Below are 21,049 nucleotides of genomic sequence, written 5' to 3'. Positions count from 1 at the left end.
GAGAATCACACCGACTTTATTAAGTGTCAAGCGCTTGTGCGCTAAATCACACTTTATTGGTTTAGGGTAAAATACACTTTTCATACTGTATTTTGTTTCAAAATTCAATTTAGTCCCTGGAGTTTTAATTTGTCCTTTATGTTCAAAATGGAAATAGAAATCACATATTTTTTTAACATAAGCAAGTCACATGGGAGTACAAGTAATTAACGTGGTTCAAATTAAAAAAGTAAGACTAACAGTAAAATTTGGATCAAATTGTAAAAATTAAAATATAAATTTTTTAGGATTATATTTCTTGATGTACCTTAAAAGAATGGCGATGATAAAGGTAATAGCAGGAATTGTATTAGAAGTGGCAGAAGCAAATGTTGCTGGGATGTAACTAAGTGAAATATTCCAAAGATTTATGCACAGTGTAATCCTGAAAACATTAAATACAATTAGAGTAGTACTATACAAATAAAAAATCATATATAATTTTGTATATGTTTAAAATTTTTCATATAATTAACATGGATAGAAAGATTAAAGAGTAAATTAATTTCACGTTTGGATCCAACATTCTTTGACATGTTACGCTTTCTTTTAATACACAATGTTATATATATATATATATATATTAAGATAGGAAATGAAAATGAATGAAAAATATGTATTTTTTTTTTCTAACCAATAGAAAACAAGTTTACTTGGTAAAGAAAATTTTTTATTTTAAAAATATGAAAAATATTTAGGTTTTGGCTCTTTTATGTTTGGCTATTTTCTCAGTTTATCTTTTGAAGTTTTTTTTCCCCCTATTTTGACCCTTCATCTTTCAATTTTTTTCCAATTTACCTTGAAAACTATGTCTATTTAAAATCGGACATAAATTACCACGTTACCTGACATATGACATAAATTATATTAAAATTTAGGTTTATGTATAACGTTAGATTTTATGTCTAATTTTGAATAAAAATTTGATTTAGGAATAAATTGAAAAAAAAAACTTTAAATATTAAGGGCTAAAATGAAAAAAATAAAAATAAAATTAAGAATCAAAATGAAAAAATGACTAAACATAAAACGAATAAAATATAATTTAATCAACATATTTCTGTATTAACCTTGCACGTACCCAATCAATGAAACCAAGAAGATCTTGCAGAGTATGCTGCGTGATAGCGGAGCAGAGTTCTTTCTGCACCAGTAGAATTAAAAAATAAATAAATGACTGACAACAAATTAACATTTGGGTTAATTAGCTACCAAGTTGTTGTCCCAATTGGTTAAGGCCTATAATTTTCATAATAATGGAGTCCAACTTTAAGATTGGATCAATAGTGAAAAAAAACTTCTTGAAGTCACTGACTCGAACTTTAAGGTTAACTTTAAGGTTGTAGTTAGATTTAAAATTTGTGGAGTGATTTATATGTAAAAAAAATGACACAAATTTAGTTTACATTTCATTATTTTTCTCATATATATTTTTCTTTACTTCCGTAAATCTCTCTTAAATCTTAATTCAATCAAGAGTGGACCAACAGTAAAATCCATTTTTCTCTATTCCCTTTTAGGATAAACTTTCAATAAGTCTTAATTGTTAGATTTAATTCTTATCAAGTCTTATTGAAAATAAATCCTAATAAAATTGTTGCTAAGAATAATTTTTCTGTGATGTTTTTCAATTAGTGACGCTAAAAATTATAGTTAAAATTTACAATTAGTAATGTTTTTCTATGACGAATTTTTCGAATTGTTGCTGAAAGTTAAAAATTAATGACATTTTTTTTGTGACGATTTTTTTAAATTGTTGCTAAAATTTATAATTAGTGACATTTTTTATGTAATTTTCAAATTGTTGCTACAAAATTAACAATTAGTGATGTTATTTAATAGTGTTTAATGAAAAATGTCATTAATTATCATAATATCTATTGGACAATAAGTTCACCTATGGGAACTTACACATAAGTTTCCATTTCTTTTATGTTGTGTTTGGGTTGGAGATTTGGAAAGGGATTTAGAAAGGAAAAATAAAAAATGAAAAATAAAAAATGTAAAATGAAAAATGAAAAAGGAAAAAATGTGTGAAATTAGGTGAAATATTAGTATATTTTATTTACATTTCACCCACATTTTCCCTTTCTGTCATTAAGGTGTTGTTTGTTTGGAAGGATTGGAAGGTGGGATAGGATTTAAGTTCGTTGTTTGATTTTCCAATTTTGCTTCGGACTAATAGTTTCTCCAGACTATTAGTCCCAAATGTGTTGGATTATTGTTTCCCGGGGGGAAGGGGACACACATATGGGGGGATAAGGGGGATATGAGATTACGTGGTGAAATGACAATTTTGACCATCTACTATTTAATTATGTATTATATTTAGTAAAATTTAATAAAATTTAAATGTCTCAATTTAAAAATAAAATAATTTGATTTAGTTTTTATTGATGTTTTATTTATTTAATCTTTTAAAATAATTTTTTATAGATATTTTATTGATGTTTTATTTTAAAATTTTGTTTATATTTTATTTAATTTCATTATTTAAATTTTAATTGATGTTTTATTTAATTTCATTATTTCATTATTATTATTTAAAATAAATTTATTTAAAATTTTAATTAAAAAATAACATATATTTTTATTGATATTTAATTTATTTAATTTTTAAAAAATAAATTTATTTAATTGTGTAAAAAATAAAATAAATTTTTATTTAATCTAGCTTAAAATAATTAAAATATTAAAGATATGTTTAATATTGCTATTACTTGATAAATAATTGAAAATGGTAAAATAGTCGTTTGAGCATTTATCATTTTCCATAATATCCTAAACAAATATAGAATTCATATCCTAGCTAACCAAATAATTATTTCATAACATCTAATCCTATAATTAAACAAATATAAGATACATATCCTATCCAACCAAATAGTTCCAAGACTATGAATCCCAAGATTACAATTCCATAGATTCCAATCCTCTCTTATTTAGTCCATCCAAACAAACATACCCTAAGGCCATGTTTGTTTGGGTGGACATGAGCTTGGGATTGGACTAATAGTCTAATAAAATTATTAATCCGATGTTTGGTTAAACAATTGAAGTACGGATTAATTATTTTAAACTTGACTATTAGTTAAGATATGATACATAATCTAACGGATTCGTAGTCCTAGGACTATTAGTCATATGAATGCTAATGCAGTCCACCCAAACAAACATGGCCTAAGGTTATTTAAGATAAAGGCCCGGTGATCACCATATGTGGGATGGAAAATTACATATACGCAGGTGAAACTCTAGACAACATTGTGAGAAGCGGGCAAAAAATTATAAAAAAAAGAACTTATCAAAGTCACGGATTTGAATTTTAAGAGAGGACCAATAGTAAAGAAACTTCTTCCCTCGTTCCTTTTGATGCTACGAGGACATAGGCCTAGTAATCACTTGCTACATATGGAATGAAAAATTACGTATACGGGTGAAACTTTTGGACACCCTCGTAAACAAAGCGGAAACCCAAAACCACACGCTCCTGAGTCCAACTTTAAGATTGGATTTGGATCAATAGTAAAAAAAACTTCTTGAAGTCACTGACTCGGACTTTAAGGTTGTGGTTAGATTTAAAATTTGTGGAGTGATTTATATAGAAAAAAAAAATTGACACAAATTTAGTTTACATTTCAATCAAGAGTGGACCAACAGTAAAATCCATTTTTCTCTATTCCCTTTTAGGATAAACTTTCAATAAGTCTTGTTAGGTTTTATTTCTTGGCAAACCCGTTTGACAAAACTCCTTTGAGTTGTAATTTTATTCGCATTTTTATTTCAGTGAGACTTTGAGTGTTTAGATGCGAATCCAACCCGAATCAAGCCTTTCAGAGAAGTTTGTGATGCTAATATTTTCAAGATTGCCACTTCGCTGATTATGACGGGGATCGAGCTGCCCGGTCAGCTCGCGGGGGTCCAGGGGGCAGCGCCCCTTGGCGGGTCGGGGGCAGCGCCACGGCGGGGTCGAGGGGCAGCGCCCCCGAAGCAAAATGCAAAAATGCATTCAAAGTTGCCATTCGATCATGTTTTATTTTTCCAGATTTTCCAGTTTTGGCCTGTCCGCTCGAGCGGGACATCGGGCGCTCGAGCGTGGATTGGAAGCTCTCAGCATCTCTGCAGTCGCCTGCAAAAGTACTGGATAGTGTGGTTTACCGCTCGAGCGGCAAAACCGACGCTCGAGCGTGGAGCCTGTATGAAATCACAGAATTTGAAGTCTCCGCTCGAGCGGGGAAAAGGGAGCTCGAGCGGACCGCGCGAATCCAGATTTCCAGATTTGATAAAGAGTTCGTTTTCGGCCCAATCTAGGATTACTTTTTGGTTCCCTATAAAAACTTGGTTTTCTCCCAAAACTAGCAGATTGATTTGGACTTCTCCAGATCTTATTTTTGGATCTTAAGGTTTATATCTGGAGAGATTTTGCTAGTTTTCTTTGATGTTTTTATTGAGTATTCAACTCATGATCTAAAGAGAGTACATCAAAGGTTGTGTTTTGTTCTACAAAAGAGAGAGTTGTTCTTCGGTGGATTCTGAAGATTTCGAGCCTGAAGCTTTGGTGGATTCCGGGGTGGCTCATCGTAAAGACAATTCCGTGGTGAAGATGGGGTTGGAAGAGGCACATAAAGGTTGGTTCAATTAGGCGTTGTGGATTCGCTAGGTAATTGAGAGTATACCTGTGTAATTCCTTTAATTCTTCTTAGTGGATTGTTCTTGTGGCTGTTGCCCGTGGTTTTTTGATCACAGTTGGAGGTGTCCAATTGTGGTTTTTTCCACGTTAAAATCGTTGTGTCTCTTTGTCTTGATTGTTTGATTGTTTGATTGGGATTGTTATATTCTGCTTTAAATTGATACATAATCACAAATCAACATCTAGGGGATTTCTAGATTTTTTCAAGTCTTAATTGTTAGATTTAATTCTTATCAAGTCCTATTGAAAATAAATCCTAATGAAATTGTTATTAAGAACAATTTTTCTGTGATGTTTTTCAATTAGTGACGCTAAAAATTATCGCTAAAATTTACAATTAGTGATGTTTTTCTATGACGAATTTTTCGAATTGTCGCTGAAAGTTAAAAATTAATGACATTTTTTTGTGATGATTTTTTTAAATTGTTGCTAAAATTTATAATTAGTGACATTTTTTTATGTAATTTTCAAATTGTTGCTACAAAATTAACAATTAGTGATGTTATTTAATAGTGTTTAATGAAAAACGTCATTAATTATCATAATATCTATTGGACAATAAGTTCACCTATTGGAACTTACACATAAGTTTCCATTTCTTTTATGCTGTGTTTGGGTTGGAGATTTTGAAAGGGATTTGGAAAGAAAAAAAGAAAAAAGAAAAAGGAAAAAGGAAAAAATGTGTGAAACTAGGTGAAATATTAGTATGTTTTATTTACATCTCATCCACATTTTCCCTTTATGTCATTAAGGTGTCACTACAAGAAATTACATTTTTTGCGACGCAACAAAATATGTTGCTAAAAGGGAAAATTCGTCGGCAAAGAGTTTTGCCGACACACAAAGCTACGTTGGCAACCCGTAGGCAAAAGTGAGTCGGCAAAAGTTTTTGCCGACGAAATTATCATTGCGTTGGTAAAAGTAATGCCTTTAGCGACGAACATAGTCGTCGATAAAAGCCTTCCTCCATCGTCGGCAATTTACCTTGCGTCGGTAAAAGTCATTCAAATATGATGATTGTGTGGCACTTTTCGCGACACAAATTTGCATGGGCAAAAAATATACTTTTAGCGACAAAATATGCGTCGGCAAAAGTAAACTTTTGGCGACACATTTACGTCGGTAAATGTTGTCATTTGCCTACGATTTGTTTGTCGATAAAACTTCACTTTTGGCAACGACAAATTAGCATTGGCAAAATATACACTTTTGGCAACACATTTACGTCGGTAAATATTGCCATTTGCCGACGATTTGTTTGTCGATAAAGGTTTACTTTTGACAACGACAAATTGACATTGGCAAAAAATACACTTCTAGCAACACAATATGAGTGGACAAAAATAAACTTTTGGCGACACATTTACAAACAAACATAATTGAAAATAATTTATATATTTTTATAAGATTTACAGATTTACAAGAGGCATCCCTCAGGCACCACTATTACAAACTAATAACATTGATATGAAATCACCTAAAGTTGATGTGCAAGCAAAAAAAACACTACTGATACTGCTTTTAGAAGCAATGTATAAAACCTAAAAGTGTAAAGTCACTAAAATACCCAAATACATCCAAATTGTGAACCCACGTTATAAACAACAGATAACAAAATGAAAACATGAAACTAACAAAGACAGGCAAAACGACATGAAAATCACCCATAAACTTATCCAGCAGATCAACATCTAGTAGCAGCCGCCTCACAGTAACATTGCAACAGCAACAGCCGTCGCCCAGCAAGCATCAGCCACGAGGGCAGCAGTAGACCAGCAGATGCAGCAAACTAACAAGCAACAGCCGTCAGCCATCAGCCACCAGCAAAAAGGAGGATCTGGTAGCAATCTGTATTGATCAATGACAAGTTTAAAACAAAGTCCATTAGCTTTTTTATTAATCTGGAAGCAGTCTTTGTGTGTGTGTGTGTGTGTGTGTGTGTGTATTAATAGATATGCAAGTGTAAGTACTGGCCAAAACATAAAGCTTTTACCATCATCCTGTAAAAAATAAAATAAAATAAAAACCTTCAATTTCCAACTATACTAAAACAATCAGTCGTAGTAGATCAAATGCATTCTACACTCCAGTGAAAAAAAATGTTGTCCAAGTTACAAATCATTCACTTGCAACAATGGCAATAATTTACACAAGGCAAACTAATTTCAGATTCTCTACTAATATTCAGATAAGGTCTATTTCAATGATTTCTGATATGGAAGGCATATGCATTATCTCTGCGATATGTATAGAGGTTTCAGATTCTCTGTAGTCAGACAACAATATGATGATATTACAATACAAAACTACTAATCATTAACAAGTTCACATCATTCAATAATTTGGCAACAAGAAGAAAACAAATAAAACGATTGCATTCACTAAGAAACATAAACTTAAAAACTATAGGTAAGAGGCAACCATACTGGTGATCAGCTAGTAAAAAGTGGCACCCACAATGAGCTACATCTCAGCCTATCTGTCATCTCTTTGAGTGCTAATGCGAGCAGACATGCCTCCACACCCATGCAAGAGAGAGAGAGTGAGACCGATCTTCCTTATAGTCCCCTCAACACAACCAAAGGACACTTTTTGAAGGTACTAGAACTATTCAGTAAGATTCAAGCAGAATGGTCATTTCTGACATCAGATCGTGGTGGTCATTGCTGACAAAGGCAACAGTATGAATAAGGGTCATTGTGATATATTTGTTTCCAACAAAAATGTACATGATGTTCAGTGGGATTCAGGTAGGCAAAGATGATGTCAATACTGCTGCAGTCCTGGTGATGATCATGGTGAATATGGTAGTCCCCCAGTGTTTATTGCCTCTGATTGCCTGCACCAATACGAGTTGGTTACAAATTTATTTTGGGTTGACAACGACAGCAATGAAATTGTTGCATTGACATCATTTTTTACCATTTCTTCCTTCTTATTCATTGAATTTACCCCTCATTTCAGTTTTCCCCTTTTCCTTGTGAGATTCTAATAAAATGAAATGTGCATGGTTAATGCAATACTTTTCAAAAAAACTGTATGATGGAAAGCAGAAAAGAAGAAGATGATAACAAAAATGTTTTCAATATGAGAAAACTAGGATTTCAAGAAATTGAAGGTTTTGAAATGGTCCCCCTAATGCATTCACTTACTCGAAAAACCCAATAAGAGACCAAAAGAAATGAGAGAGACACATAGAAAGAGAGAATTAGTATAAGCATTGCTATAGTAGGCTTAAAATGACACGATTTAAGTGCAGAAAACAAACCACATCAATATATTGTAAACTACATACTTCTCAAGCAAATCCTAGCAAACTGGGCACTCACAAAAACCTAAGGAAAAAGGAATCAATTTCCTCTATTGTGCCAAATTCAATGTATTCAAAGAAAAACTGAGATATCTAACCCTTGCTGCAAAAAAGTGGCTTATATGTTTTGGTTTTGGTTGCTGGCTTGGATATCCCTCTGTATTAGTTCTGCTGTGATGGCCTCATATCATTACATCATTATAGGGATTCTAGGAGGTCATCATATGACTTTTTGTTTAACTATATGATACACGATCATACAGTTTTCCGCTGGCAAAGAACATTATATGTATCTTTATAAAATCTCTAAAGACTCTAGTTCAGAATATGAAGTCTATTTTATATATAAACTTTGATTTATAAACGAGCTCTGTTTTGGTACATGTATATGATGATATCCATGTAGATTCTTTTGTGCACTTGGTATGCTATTATCGTTGAGCATTGGCTCACACCATTCCATCTTAAAAGTTTTCAGGTGATGGGAGTTCAGAAAAGATGTCAAGCGTTTATATGTATTTATGTACAAAGCTAAGGAGATCATTTCATTGATCTAGAAAGTAGAAACCAAGAGGGAAGACATTGTGCATGCTATGATGTATATATGTATGGCCAATGGGTCCTTCAAATTGATCATGTCATATGTATTGAGGTCTTTGAATTATGGCCACTTATGTACAAAATCTACACCCATTTTGTACACAGCATATAAACGACATTTAAGCATTTGCTCTGATGGGTTTATGGTACCACTACGATTACACAAGTTTTATTCCAACATGCTTTCGGTTGGTCCTTGAAATTGATTATCAGGTCATATGTATTGATGTCTTTGAATTATGGCCAATTATGTACAAAATGTACACCCACTTTGTAAATAGCACATGAATGATATTCTGACATAAGCACATGCTCTAATGGGTTTATGGTATCACTAGGATTACGCAGGTTCTATTACAGCATGCTTTCGCTAAAGAGAAATTTTCAAATGAATCATATATTTCCAAATGCATATTTCACTTGATATAAGTAGGCCTTTGGTAGCTCATGGCTATCTACTGGTCAAATCCCTTATCCGATGACGGTGCAGTTTGCGTCATGAGTGTCACACATAATGCCTCCAATTCAGTATTGAATAAGCTTTAAATCACTTCCAGTGACTACTGTAGCTCTTTGGTATTGTGTGATGAAATTTAGTAGTACATGCAATGCCTAAAGGATTATATAGAGTTTCTTCTTCCCTTTTTTTTTTTATTCTAATTTTTTTACTCTTTCAAGTCATTAAGAGCCATAACCAAACCTTATTATGCCTCTACCAAGATCCAAACTTCATTTAACAAACCTAAATAATCTAAAACTAGCCAGGATACTGTTAACAGAACCCAGAACAGCCCTAAAATTTACCTTGCTTCTTTAGACTTCAAAATCCTAATTCCTTTGTTACATCCGTTATAAACCCTAAAACCCTACAGGCCTAAAATCCCATCAATCATGTTGTCCTACATCAAAAAAAAAAAATAATGAAGATAGCAATAATTTAAATTCAATTCAATACTGCTCTAAGAGAAAAAGAACTATAATAATTAACAGATGGATAACGGTCATTTGATCCAAATTAAAATATCTTGTACCATGAGAAAATAGATCACTGACTACAGCATAACAGTGATATGAAGCTTACAATTTTTCATCAAAATGTTCATCATATTCAGCATATTTCGGAAATTTTATATAAATCGAACACTTCATCTATAACCAGAAGTTTCTGGACAAAAATTTGCTCACCTGCTCCATGTACTTCCACATGACATTCAAAGCGAGGAGATTTCTTCCCATGAATTCCTAAATAAACAAATGTACATAAAATATGTGAAATGGAAAAACATGGTCTCAAAATGACTTCAAGGGATCAGAATAATAAACAGAAGATGACAAAGCAAAAAATCGAGTCACATTGACATCAACTAAGCCACAATTGACACATTAATCAATATGTAACTCTGAAAAACTTTAAACAACATTCAAGAACCTCCAAACGACAGAAGTTCCAGAATTTCACCAAAAAATTTTACAAAAGAGAGAATGGTGCATAGTAGTGAAGCTCTTGATGATAGAATATGAAGGATAAAACTGATTTCGTTCCCAGAAAAAAGATTCCTAAACCAAACCAAAACCATTAAATAAGTGAAATCATTAATGATGTTCCCCAGACCCTATTATTCAAACTGGCTTTGAGAATTGACAAAACTGTGTAATCATTTGTCAGTTGTAACAATTTGTGTTATTATAAAAATCTAACCATTTGATCAAAATCAATCAAAACAATAGATAATATCAACCTACGTAGAATATTTATACACTTTTCTTGGTTGTTTGAAACTTATACATTTGGCTGCAAGCTATTGATGACACTTTCAACAAGAACAAAATTATTCATTTGGTTATAGCAAGGGCTACACTGAATTAAATTATCAGCATTTTGATTTTCGCTAGAATATTGTTAATAGACTGCTTTAATGATCAACCTGATATGTATTTAAAATATTTCAGAATGGATTCATAATCTTGCCAAAGGGAGAACTTGAGATTCGAGAACATACGAAGTGGTAAAAGCATATTAAAAATAAAATTTAAACTGCATGCTTCTGTAGAACATTAGGGGTCTGTTTTCAAGTGTGAACAAGAGTCTAAAGGACACTATGTATCAAGTGTAGGCCATTAATATAGTGGCCTCAATTTTCAGAAAAAATGGAATGCATTGATTGCTGGTCATCTTCAAATGGGGGCACTGAATGTTTGATTATTTCAGTTACAACTCTTTTGTTAATTTTGTTTTCATGGCATTGACATGTTGGTGGGAAAGCTTTGGTCCACCACTACAAATTTTGATGTTCATAAAAAAAATTTCCTTCCAAGTCCATTTGTGATGATACAGCCAACGCAATGGCTGTGCACGTGTTATAAGTGAGGTTGTCAAGAAATTGGGTTATATTGGTGGACAATCATAATTTTCATAGTTGAAGCTTCAGAATGATGAATGAGTTCTTTCCCCCCCCCCCCCCCCCAAAAAAAAAAAAATTACTACACTAATCAATGTAAAAAGCCCAATGCCTGAGAATATTCATCGATTATTTCATTACTTGTCAACTAAAATATATAAAAAAACAAAATAAAATAAAATTTTAGCAAATGTAAAAATACCAAATCTGTAAGAGCCATGAAAGATTGGAATCAGAATTCTGAGAGAACCAAACACAGAGAAAATAGGGGAAAAGTTAGAGAGAAGAGGATTTTACAAGAGGGACGATTTCAGAGAGAGAAAATAGGGTTTTAGGAGAGGGAGGGTTTCAAAAATAATCAATTGAGAGAGGAATACCTTCAGATTTTCTGATTGTTCTTCAAATTCTTTTCTCTTTCTTTGTTGGATTAGGGTTTTAGGTAGAGTGAAATTACCCACAGCCACTCTAATCACACAGCCAACTACACCGAATGCGAGAGTGAGAGCGAGAGAGAGCCGTAACAAGGGTTTTAGGAACAAGGAAGAGAAGAGAGAAGAGATGAGAAGAGTGCCTTACCGTCGAATTAGTCTTGCCGCTGAAAAGATGAGAGTACCATTTGCCTCTCACAGCAAGATCCTCTCTTTGTTTTGTGTACGTCGACACAGCATATGGCTTTGAAGAACCTCCAAAGGGCTTCGAGACTACCGTGTTTGCCTCTCAATCTCCACCGATTCAATTGATAGTAGAACTTTGAAGAACAAGGGTTTGAAGAACCCTTTCCCCTTCCAACCAATTCACTGTCTTTCTTCTCCCTCTGTTTCTTCTATGTTACTTATGATTAGAACCCACTATCAGCGTCGTGTAGGTCGTCGACGTGGTTTGGTGAAAAAATCAATTTTATTGTAGTGTATGACCTAAAAGATAAAATTATATAAAAATAATAAGTATATTTTTTATTTTTTCACCTAATTTTTTTTTTAATAGTTTTTTAGGAAAAAAAAATTAAACTATTTATGAAAATAAAACTAAACATAAAACCACAATGAAAAGAATCTGAAAATAAAACCAAACATATTAAAATTGATAATCTAACCACATTCTTTAGAAAAGTTTAAATTAACTCAAATTAGCCATCTCAATTTAAGAGTATGTTTGGCCTTGATGGGTTCATTTTGTGATCTAATTCAATGATCACTTTGATTTTACAATTCAATAACTAAAATATTTAAAACTCTTTCAAAAATTATAATAAAAACACAAATAAACAAATCACCTGTTTCACTAGTAAAACTTTTACCGACGAACAGTGTTATCGTCGCTAAATGTTTAACTCTTTACCCACACCAACTTATCGTCGCCAAAAGTAAGCACACTAATAGCAATGCTTATTGTGTTGGTAAAAAATAAGCCTCGTAGCTAAAACTTTTGAAATTTTGGTGCCAACAAATAATTTTGGCGCTTAAAGAATGTTATGCTTTTTTAGCGACGATAGTAAATTGCGCCGGTAAAGATCTACTTTTACCAACGAAATTCATCACTGTGTCGCCAAAAATATACTTTTGGCTATGAAAAATTGACGTCGTCGCCAAAAGTCGTTGCCAAAAGTGCAATTTCTTGTAGTGTGTTGTTTGTTTGGAATGATTGGAAGGTGGGATAGGATTTAAATTCGTTGTTTGATTTTCCAATTTTGCTTCGGACTAATAGTTTCTCCAAACTATTAGTCCCAAATGTGTTGGATTATTGTTTCCCGGGGGGAAGGGGGCACACAAATGGGGGGATAAGGGGGATATAAGATTACGTGGTGAAAAGACAAATTTGACCATCTATTATTTAATTATGTATTATATTTAGTAAAATTTAATAAAATTTAAATGTCTCAATTTAAAAATAAAATAATTTGATTTAGTTTTTATTGATGTTTTATTTATTTAATCTTTTAAATAATTTTTTATAGATATTTTATTGATGCTTTATTTTAAAATTTTGTTTATATTTTATTTAATTTCATTATTTAAATTTTAATTGATGTTTTATTTAATTTCATTATTTCATTATTATTTTTTTTAAATAAATTTATTTAAAATTTTAATTAAAAAATAACATATATTTTTATTGATATTTAATTTATTAAATTTTTAAAAAATAAATTTATTTAATTGTGTAAAAATAAAATAAAATAAATTTGTATTTAATCTAGCTTAAAATAATTAAAATATTAAAGATGTGTTTAATATTGCTATTACTTGATAAATAATTGAAAAGGGTAAAATAGTCATTTGAGCATTTATCATTTTTCATAATATCCTAAACAAATATAGAATTCATATCATATCTAACCAAATTGTCATTTCCTGACATCTAATCACATAATTAAACAAATATAAGATACATATTATATCCAACCAAATAGTTCCAAGACTATGAATCCCAAGATTACAATTCCATAGATTCCAATCCTCTCTTATTTAGTCCGTCGAAACATACCCTAAGGTTATTTAAGATAAAGGCCCGGTGATCACCAGCTATATATGTGGGATGGAAAATTACATAAACTCAGGTGAAACTCTAGACAACATTGTGAGAAGCGGGCAAAAAATTAAAAAAAAAAAAAACTTATCAAAGTCACGGATTTGAATTTTAAGAGTGGACCAATAGTAAAGAAACTTCTTCCCTCGTTCCTTTTGATGCTACGAGGACATAGGCCTAGTAATCACTTGCTATATATGGAATGAAAAATTACATATACGGGTGAAACTTTTGGACACCCTCGTAAACAAAGCGGAGAAAAAAAAATCTCTCTCAAAATCACAAACTTGAATTTTAAGAGTGGAGCAATAGTAAAAAATTTGGTAATGCGTTCCTTTTGAAGGTGTTTCAGGACAAAGACTCCGTATTCGCTTGCTATATGTGGGATGAAAAATATACTCTGTTTAAACTTTGAACACCATCGTGAGCAAAACACACACGAAAAAATAAAATATAAATAAATATATAAATAAAACCTGACCTTTCAAGGTAGAAAGCAAAAGGGGCCAAGGCAAGAGTGCCAAAAGCTTGACGACAAGCACCAAAGATATAACGGTTCATTCCTTTATATTGTGTTTGGTTGGAGGATTTGAGGAGGGATTTAAAAATAAAAATGGAAATGATAGATGAAATGTGAATAAAATATACTTAAATTTTACATAGTTTCACTTACCTTTTTCCTTTCCCTTTTCAAATCATTTTCCAAATCTCCCAACCAAACACAGTATTAGAAATTACAGCTTTTGAGAACAAGACCATCGCTGCATATACAATATTGCACATCACCATGCATATACAAGGAAAATTGTTCTTCATCAACATCATCAAATAAGACCACCCCAATATTGAATTACTACTCTTCATCTTCATGTTCGTGACAATTCACACTCTCTTAGTCTTTGGTTGATAGAGAAGAAGACTACCGCAGCACCCAAATTCCACCATACATACTCCTACTTTATAAGATGAGAGAAATGATATTTATCACATGATTTATTTTACCTCTTTTTTTATATTTGTATGTGTATTTATGTAATAAAAGTTGTGTATATGTATATTTAAAAGTTAATAAAATTTACTATATCATGTAAGAAATTACATAGGAAGTAAGAATTTTAATAATTGTACGAGTACGAAATAATCTTTTCGTATAATCTTCTTGATCGAGTTTGTACTTCTCCAAACGTCGTCGCTTTAATGCCTGAAAACACAAACATGAGTTAGCCAGCGGGTGTGTGCTGAAAACCTCTCCGATGCCTAAGTCAGCAAATAGACAATAGACACAAAAGCTCTGGGTATTTGAGAGTCAGAATTGTGATACCTTTACATAGGTCTTGTCATGAGCTTTCGTAGATTCCACCTGGTACAATCCTAATAGGACTCTAATTCTCCAATGTAGAGTCCTCCTAGGAATCACATTCCTAAAAGATAATGCCCATCCTATAACACCCTCCCCACTGTAAGCCAAGTGAGATGGCACAAGTCTCTTTACTTCGGCTCGGTAATAGCTCAACCGAGCTAGGAACTCCTTGCCCCATGCCAGACAGAACTAGCAGTCCTTGACCGAGATAACAACTTCCGGAAGCTCGCACCATCGCACCCTGGTCCTGCTTTGATATAACCACCTCGATTCAAGCCTTGGGCCAAATACCCATCCAGTCCACAACCGAGCTCAATCCACTCTTATTTACGCCCCGCAGCACGGTCCAATGGCCAAGAGTGAACCTAGCTTGGTCCATGCAATAGATGGCCTTAGCTCGGCCTTATTTAGAAATAAATTGCCCTCTCAATTGCCCCTTAATTGTATCTGCAGTGCATGATTGGGATTATTCTTTTCCAGCCAAGCTAGATGTACAAGCCTCCAACCGAGCTCAAATATTATCGGGCTCCTAATTTGCTTGGTCCAGAAATGTCTTGTCAGTTGCTCTGCACGTTGTTCCACTACTCAAGCACATCTGAAACGTTTATTTATTCCTCTGGACACGTGGCATGCCCCCACTAGTCAAGTACACCTGCTACAACCGTCTTTGTACCTTGAAATTTGAATAGTCCCGCCCATTCTCGCGCCTATACAGAAATCCATTTTTTGAATCAAACATCCTTACTGTTCATCTTCTCTCCTTTGCCTCCTGATTTTCCACATCTGCCCCTCCAGTCTCAACCCAAGTAACCATAGCACCTGCTCCGCTTGTTTTCTGACTAGCACTCTTGCTGATTGGATTTCGATTTCTCGTTCTAAATCCGTAAGTTGCTTATGCCTCTTTCTCCTTTTTATTCTTTTTCTAAAATGTAGTACTTTAGCTCCATGTATGCGTGTTATGACCACCAAAATTTTAAGAAAATACTAGAAACACAAAACCACACGCTCAGACCTAAGAACATACTAGCTGGATTTTGAATCAGTCTAGAACACAAGCTTTGATCCAAAATTGTACTACGACCGAACTAGGAACCTGTTTGCTACTTTTAGGCTTGCACTCGACCGAACTAGGAACCTATTTGCTCAATAACCGAGCTAAAAACCTTGAGCCCGTCCTGCTTTACTGCCGAACTGGGAATGGACTGTAACCTAGTTTGTAGCCGATCTAGGGTTATGTTATTTTGCCTTTTTGCTTAGCTCGGTCCAGTCATCTAGGCATAACACTTTATATTTCCACTTTGCAGACTTGACTAGGTTGGCCAGGCACACCCTTGCACTTTGCCCCTTGGCGCCATTGCTCAACCGAGCCATCCAAAGTCACATCAACGTCGAGCTAGGTTTCTGTGCTCATTTTTACACAGCCTTTAAGTTTAATGGGTAAATATCGATTCCTGGTAAACTCGTCTGGGGCCATGGCCGAATTTCGAAAAGACTACCATATCCCTGATGACGTCCACCTCTCCTTAGTCGAGCTAGATACCACACCCTGGGGCAAACCGAGCTTCATCCCATTCACAGTGATATTGATTGTTGAAGCCGGGCTCCGGTTCCCTGTACAGCCCCTTACATGCGAGTTTCTTAGGCTAACAAGATTGTGTCCAACCCAACTCTCCACAAAAACTTATAGAATAATAAATGGTATCACCGAGCTAAACTGCCGGCTCGGCCTCAACCTCGGATTGCCCGAGTTATTCCATCAGTATTCGCTCGACCAAAATGACAACGGTTGGGTGCATACCTCAGAGTAAAAAAAGGCCGAGAAAAAATTATAAAAAATACATCGGACAAAGACTTAAATGATGACAATTTCTTTTGGGTTTCCAGCAATTTTGAAGATTAGGAAGCCTAGATACTGGGCTATAATATAAACTGGAATAAAGAGACTACTGGTAAGAACATTTCGGTTCAATTTTTCTTTGTTGTTCCAATTAACCACCGTGTTAACCCATTACGTTCCTTGTCATTCTTTTCTGTAGATTTAAACCAGTTTAAATCTCCTTATACTTACGCCAATCATGACGTCCTTCGTGCCGCACTTTGATACCCCACCGTGATTGGGCCGAGCTACTAAACTTTAAGCTGACCTATCGGTATAACGGAAAGAGAAAGACTAAAGTTACTGACTTTCTTCTCGAACTATCACTTGAACCAGACCCAAACCTATCCCAAATCAACCTCATTTCTCTGACTGAAGAGCAAGAAATGGCCAAGCGACGAGTCGTTGGTGCCCTAATCACCGAGCAAACCATAACTCCCACTGCCGAGGTTCAAATCGAGGTACCACAAGTCGGTCAATCACGCAAGGCTGTGGTGACCCTCCCCACTACCCGAGCTTCGTCATCTCGGCCAAACAAACGACCCTGCACTGGTTTTGCACTACAGCGCCTAACAGACGAAGATGACAACGAGCCGCCGGAGACCGAACTGCCAGAGGCCAGTCTGCCCCTTTGTCGCAACCGGCCTGGCCCTTCCAATCCTGCATCCACTCCAATGTGGACACCAACCGTGTCTTTCAGAGGTCGGGCAGTAATAGCCTCTAACTCTGTTAGCGCTGAGAATGATCACCTTCTAGCCTTCAACTTAGCGAAGAGCGTCTGCCTGCCCGCCGACATGAAGCGGCATGAGGGTTTGACCGAGCTGAAGGCCATTCGCTCGGTGTCCAAGTCTATGATACTAGTAAGCTCTGAAATCCCTATAACTCAATAATTGATACCATTATGGACCTAATGCTCAGTTTTCCTGTAACCTCTTTGAATGTTGTGCTGGCCCTGTAAAAGAGACAAGTGGCTCACAAACGAATGCTTGAGTTGCGGAAGACGGCACGGTCAGTCGTGGCTGATGTAGACACCAAGGCAATCGAACTTAAAGAAGCTAAGACCAAGCTGACCGAGCTAGAATCTGAAAATGCAAGGCTAGTCGAACTGGTCAGCACGGTAGAGGCTGACAAACAAAAAGCTTTGGCTGAGAAAAAAGATCGCTACTTGCAAGAGCTGGCTAAGTTAGAGAGGAAAAAGAATGCCGAGCTGGAGGAGATGAGGAAAAAGATGGAGGACGCAGAGGACCAAGGCTTCAAGGAAGGAGATGAGACCTATGTCCAACAATGTGAAGCCACCAAGGATATTTTCTTTAAATGCGGTTGGAAAGCTGCTGCTGAACAGCTTGGTCATGGGCATGACTCTGAGATCTTCCTGAATCCCCCTTCCCACTTCATACGGGGATATATGAAGGACTATGCTAATGCGGTCCAACAGAAATTCCTTCAGGAGGGGGAGGATGAGGTCCTTACTCCACTTAACGCCCCTCCTTCCAACACTCAGCTCGATCGCTAGTCTTTATCTCCTACTTCGATGGACTACAGCCAAGTCTTGCGCAGTGCAGTTGACGAAGTGCCCATGACCGAGCCCAACCAGGGTGCTGATGCTAGAACTGGCCTTCCTATGGGCAAAGTCCGAGTCGATTTGGACGCCGAACTAGATGACTTGTTTGCCTGATTTCTTTCTCTTTTTCTCTTTAAGAAAATGTAACCGAGCTACAAGCCCCTCCTCTTATACTTATTTACGAATGAATGAAAGAAACTTTCCTTTTTATATCTTTTTGTTCGGTTCACATCATTTTTTCTCTTTGTAGTGTATTAGTTTTGTTGCATGCCCAGCTGACCTAGTTAGCTCAGTCATGCCTTCTCATGCCCACCTTGTTTGGTCGAGATACTTATCCTGGCTGAAAAACAACTTTGGGAACCTGCAAAACTTTTGTAACCGATATGTGTACCTTGATCCTTATCTCGGTTAAAACAAAACATATTTGATTAAACATGCCTACCTTCTTGAGCCTAGATCCTTATTTGAGCTGAAGAAGAGAACTGAGTGTTGGCTAAACCTGCCAACCTTCATCAGCCTAGATAAGGCTGAAGAAGAGAACTGAGTGTTGGTCAAATCTGCCAACCTTTTTGAGTCTAGATTCTTATCTGGGCTGAAGAAAAGAACTAAGTGTTGGCTAAACCTGCCAACCTTCTTCAGCCTAGATCCTTATCTGGGTTGAAGAAGAGAATTGAGTGCTGGTCAAACCTGCCAACCTTCTTGAGTCTAGATCCTTATCTCGGCTAAAGAACAAAAGGTGTTAGTCAAACCTGTCAACCTTCTTGAGCCTAGATTCTTATCTTGGTTGAAGAACAAAAGGTGTTGGTCAAACCTGCCAACCTTCTTGAGCCTAGACCCTTATCTAGGCTGAAGAACAAAGGGTGTTGGTCAAACCTGCCAACCTTCTTAAGCCTAGGTCCTTATCTAGGCTGAAGAACAAAAGGTGTTAGTCAAACCTGCCAACCTTCTTGATTGCCCCCAGTCGGCAATTACTATGAATAATTTCCACTAAGGAAAGATTTTTACTGGAAAAAAAAACTACTTGTTTTATTGCAAAAAGAAAAATTACAAGTACTTCAAGGAAAAGCTCAAAATAAAATAGTTTGAGATTGATTGTATTCCATGACCTAGGAACAGCTTTGATGCCCAAATCTACCAAATGATATGCCCCTTTTCCCGCTAAACCGATCACTTTGTATGATCTTTCCCAGTTAGGTCCTAATTTTCCATCTCCAGGTACCAAAGTGTTGTCCATCATTTTGCGCAGTACCCAATCTCCATTCTTGAATTGTCTTGGGTGCACTATTTTGTTGTATTTTCTAAATAATTCTTGTTAATATGAGGCAATGTGCACCAATGCCCTTTCCCTTCTTTCTTCTGCGAGGTCGAGTTCTAGGGCTATGGCCTCACGATTCAAGTTTGGATCAAAATTTTCGTTTCTAATAGTGGGGAGGCCCACTTCTAGGGGGATTACTGCATCCATGCCATAGGCCAAAGAAAAGGGTATTTTGCTAGTTGACCGTCGAGGTGTGGTACGGTGAGCCCATAAAACATGGGAAAGTTCCTCAGCCCACTTGTTTTTTTTCTCTTTCCAACCTTTTCTTCAAACCATCTAAGACTACTTTGTTGGAAGCCTCAGCCTGGCCATTAGCTTGGGGGTACGCCGGTGTAGAGTTGTAGAATTCTATCTTGTATTCTTCGCAAAAGCCCCTAAAGATTTTGCCATCAAACTGAGTGTCGTTATCGGATATTAGAGCCTTGGGTATGTCTAACCGAGTTATGATGTTCTGCCAAACGAATTTCTTAACGTCTTTTTCTTTTATAAATGCGAGTGCTTTTGCCTCTACCCATTTTGTAAACTAGTCTGTTGCTGCGAGAAAGAAGTTTATGTTGCCGGGCGCAGTTAGGAGTGGTCCTACTATATCCAGGCCCCACATTGCAAAGGGCTACGGGTTGGTCAATGGTAGAAGCTCTCTAGCTGGTTGATGTATTTGGTGTGTGAACTTCTGACATTTCTCACACTTCTTGACATACTTCTCTGAATCTGCTTGCATGTATGGCCACCAATATCCTTGTGAAATTGCTCTATAGGCCAGCAATCTTCCCCTTTGGTGGCTTCCACAGACGCCTTCATGTATTTTGAACAAAAATGCCTCGACCTTACTTGGATGGACGCACTTCAAGAAAGGTCCTGTGAAAGTTTTTTTTGTACAATGCTAGTGATGGGGAGAGCCAAAATCGCTGTGATTTTGTTCTAATTTTGTTGGCTTCTTTATTTTCTTTAGGTAAGATGCCATCTTTTAAAAATACTAGGATGGAGTCCATCTAGGAAGGACCTAGCTCGGTACAACATGCTTCGGCTGCTTTAGGTTCTTCAATACTTGGTCTGGGTAGGAAGTCAATCAGCAATGGGTGCGGGATAGATGTATTTTCCATTAATGCAAAATCGGCCAGCTCATCTGCTTTACTATTTTCTTCCCGGCCGATTTGCTCTATTTGGACTACTTCAAACTTCATGATCTCCTTTCTGACCAAGTCTTAGTATTTAGCCATCCTATCATCATTTGCCTCGTAATTGCCTGAAATCTGGTTGACTACTAGCTAAGAGTCACTATATACCATCAGCTTGGTGGCTTTCATGCGAAGTACTGATTTTCAATATGCTAGCAATGCCTCATACTCCGCCTCGTTGTTAGATGCTAGAAAGCC

General features: G+C 35.6%; 1 protein-coding gene and 1 long non-coding RNA gene across 2 annotated transcripts in view; both read right to left on the bottom strand.

Moving 5' to 3' along the window:
* Positions 1-21,049, bottom strand: part of LOC114295474 (WAT1-related protein At5g64700-like) — a 33,313-nt gene that overhangs the window by 2,420 nt on the left and 9,844 nt on the right. The window contains exons 4-5 of the mRNA XM_082874664.1: positions 1,121-1,183; positions 308-424 (exon numbers count right to left, since the gene is read on the bottom strand). Coding sequence (XP_082730790.1) covers positions 308-424; positions 1,121-1,183 — 180 coding nt within the window. The remainder of the gene's footprint in view (positions 1-307; positions 425-1,120; positions 1,184-21,049) is intronic.
* LOC145792863 (uncharacterized) lies at positions 6,106-11,904 on the bottom strand. Its single transcript, XR_014332996.1, has 5 exons — positions 11,615-11,904; positions 11,416-11,519; positions 9,825-9,881; positions 7,156-7,568; positions 6,106-6,577 (listed from the first exon to the last, which is right to left on the bottom strand). It is a non-coding gene; the product is annotated as an uncharacterized LOC145792863 (long non-coding RNA).

This window comes from Camellia sinensis, chromosome 6 (genome assembly GCF_055761805.1).
Source record: "Camellia sinensis isolate YWXY chromosome 6, ASM5576180v1, whole genome shotgun sequence".
NCBI lineage: Eukaryota > Viridiplantae > Streptophyta > Magnoliopsida > Ericales > Theaceae > Camellia > Camellia sinensis.
Note: the sequence above shows the minus strand (reverse complement) of the source record. Positions and strands in the feature narration are given on the sequence as shown.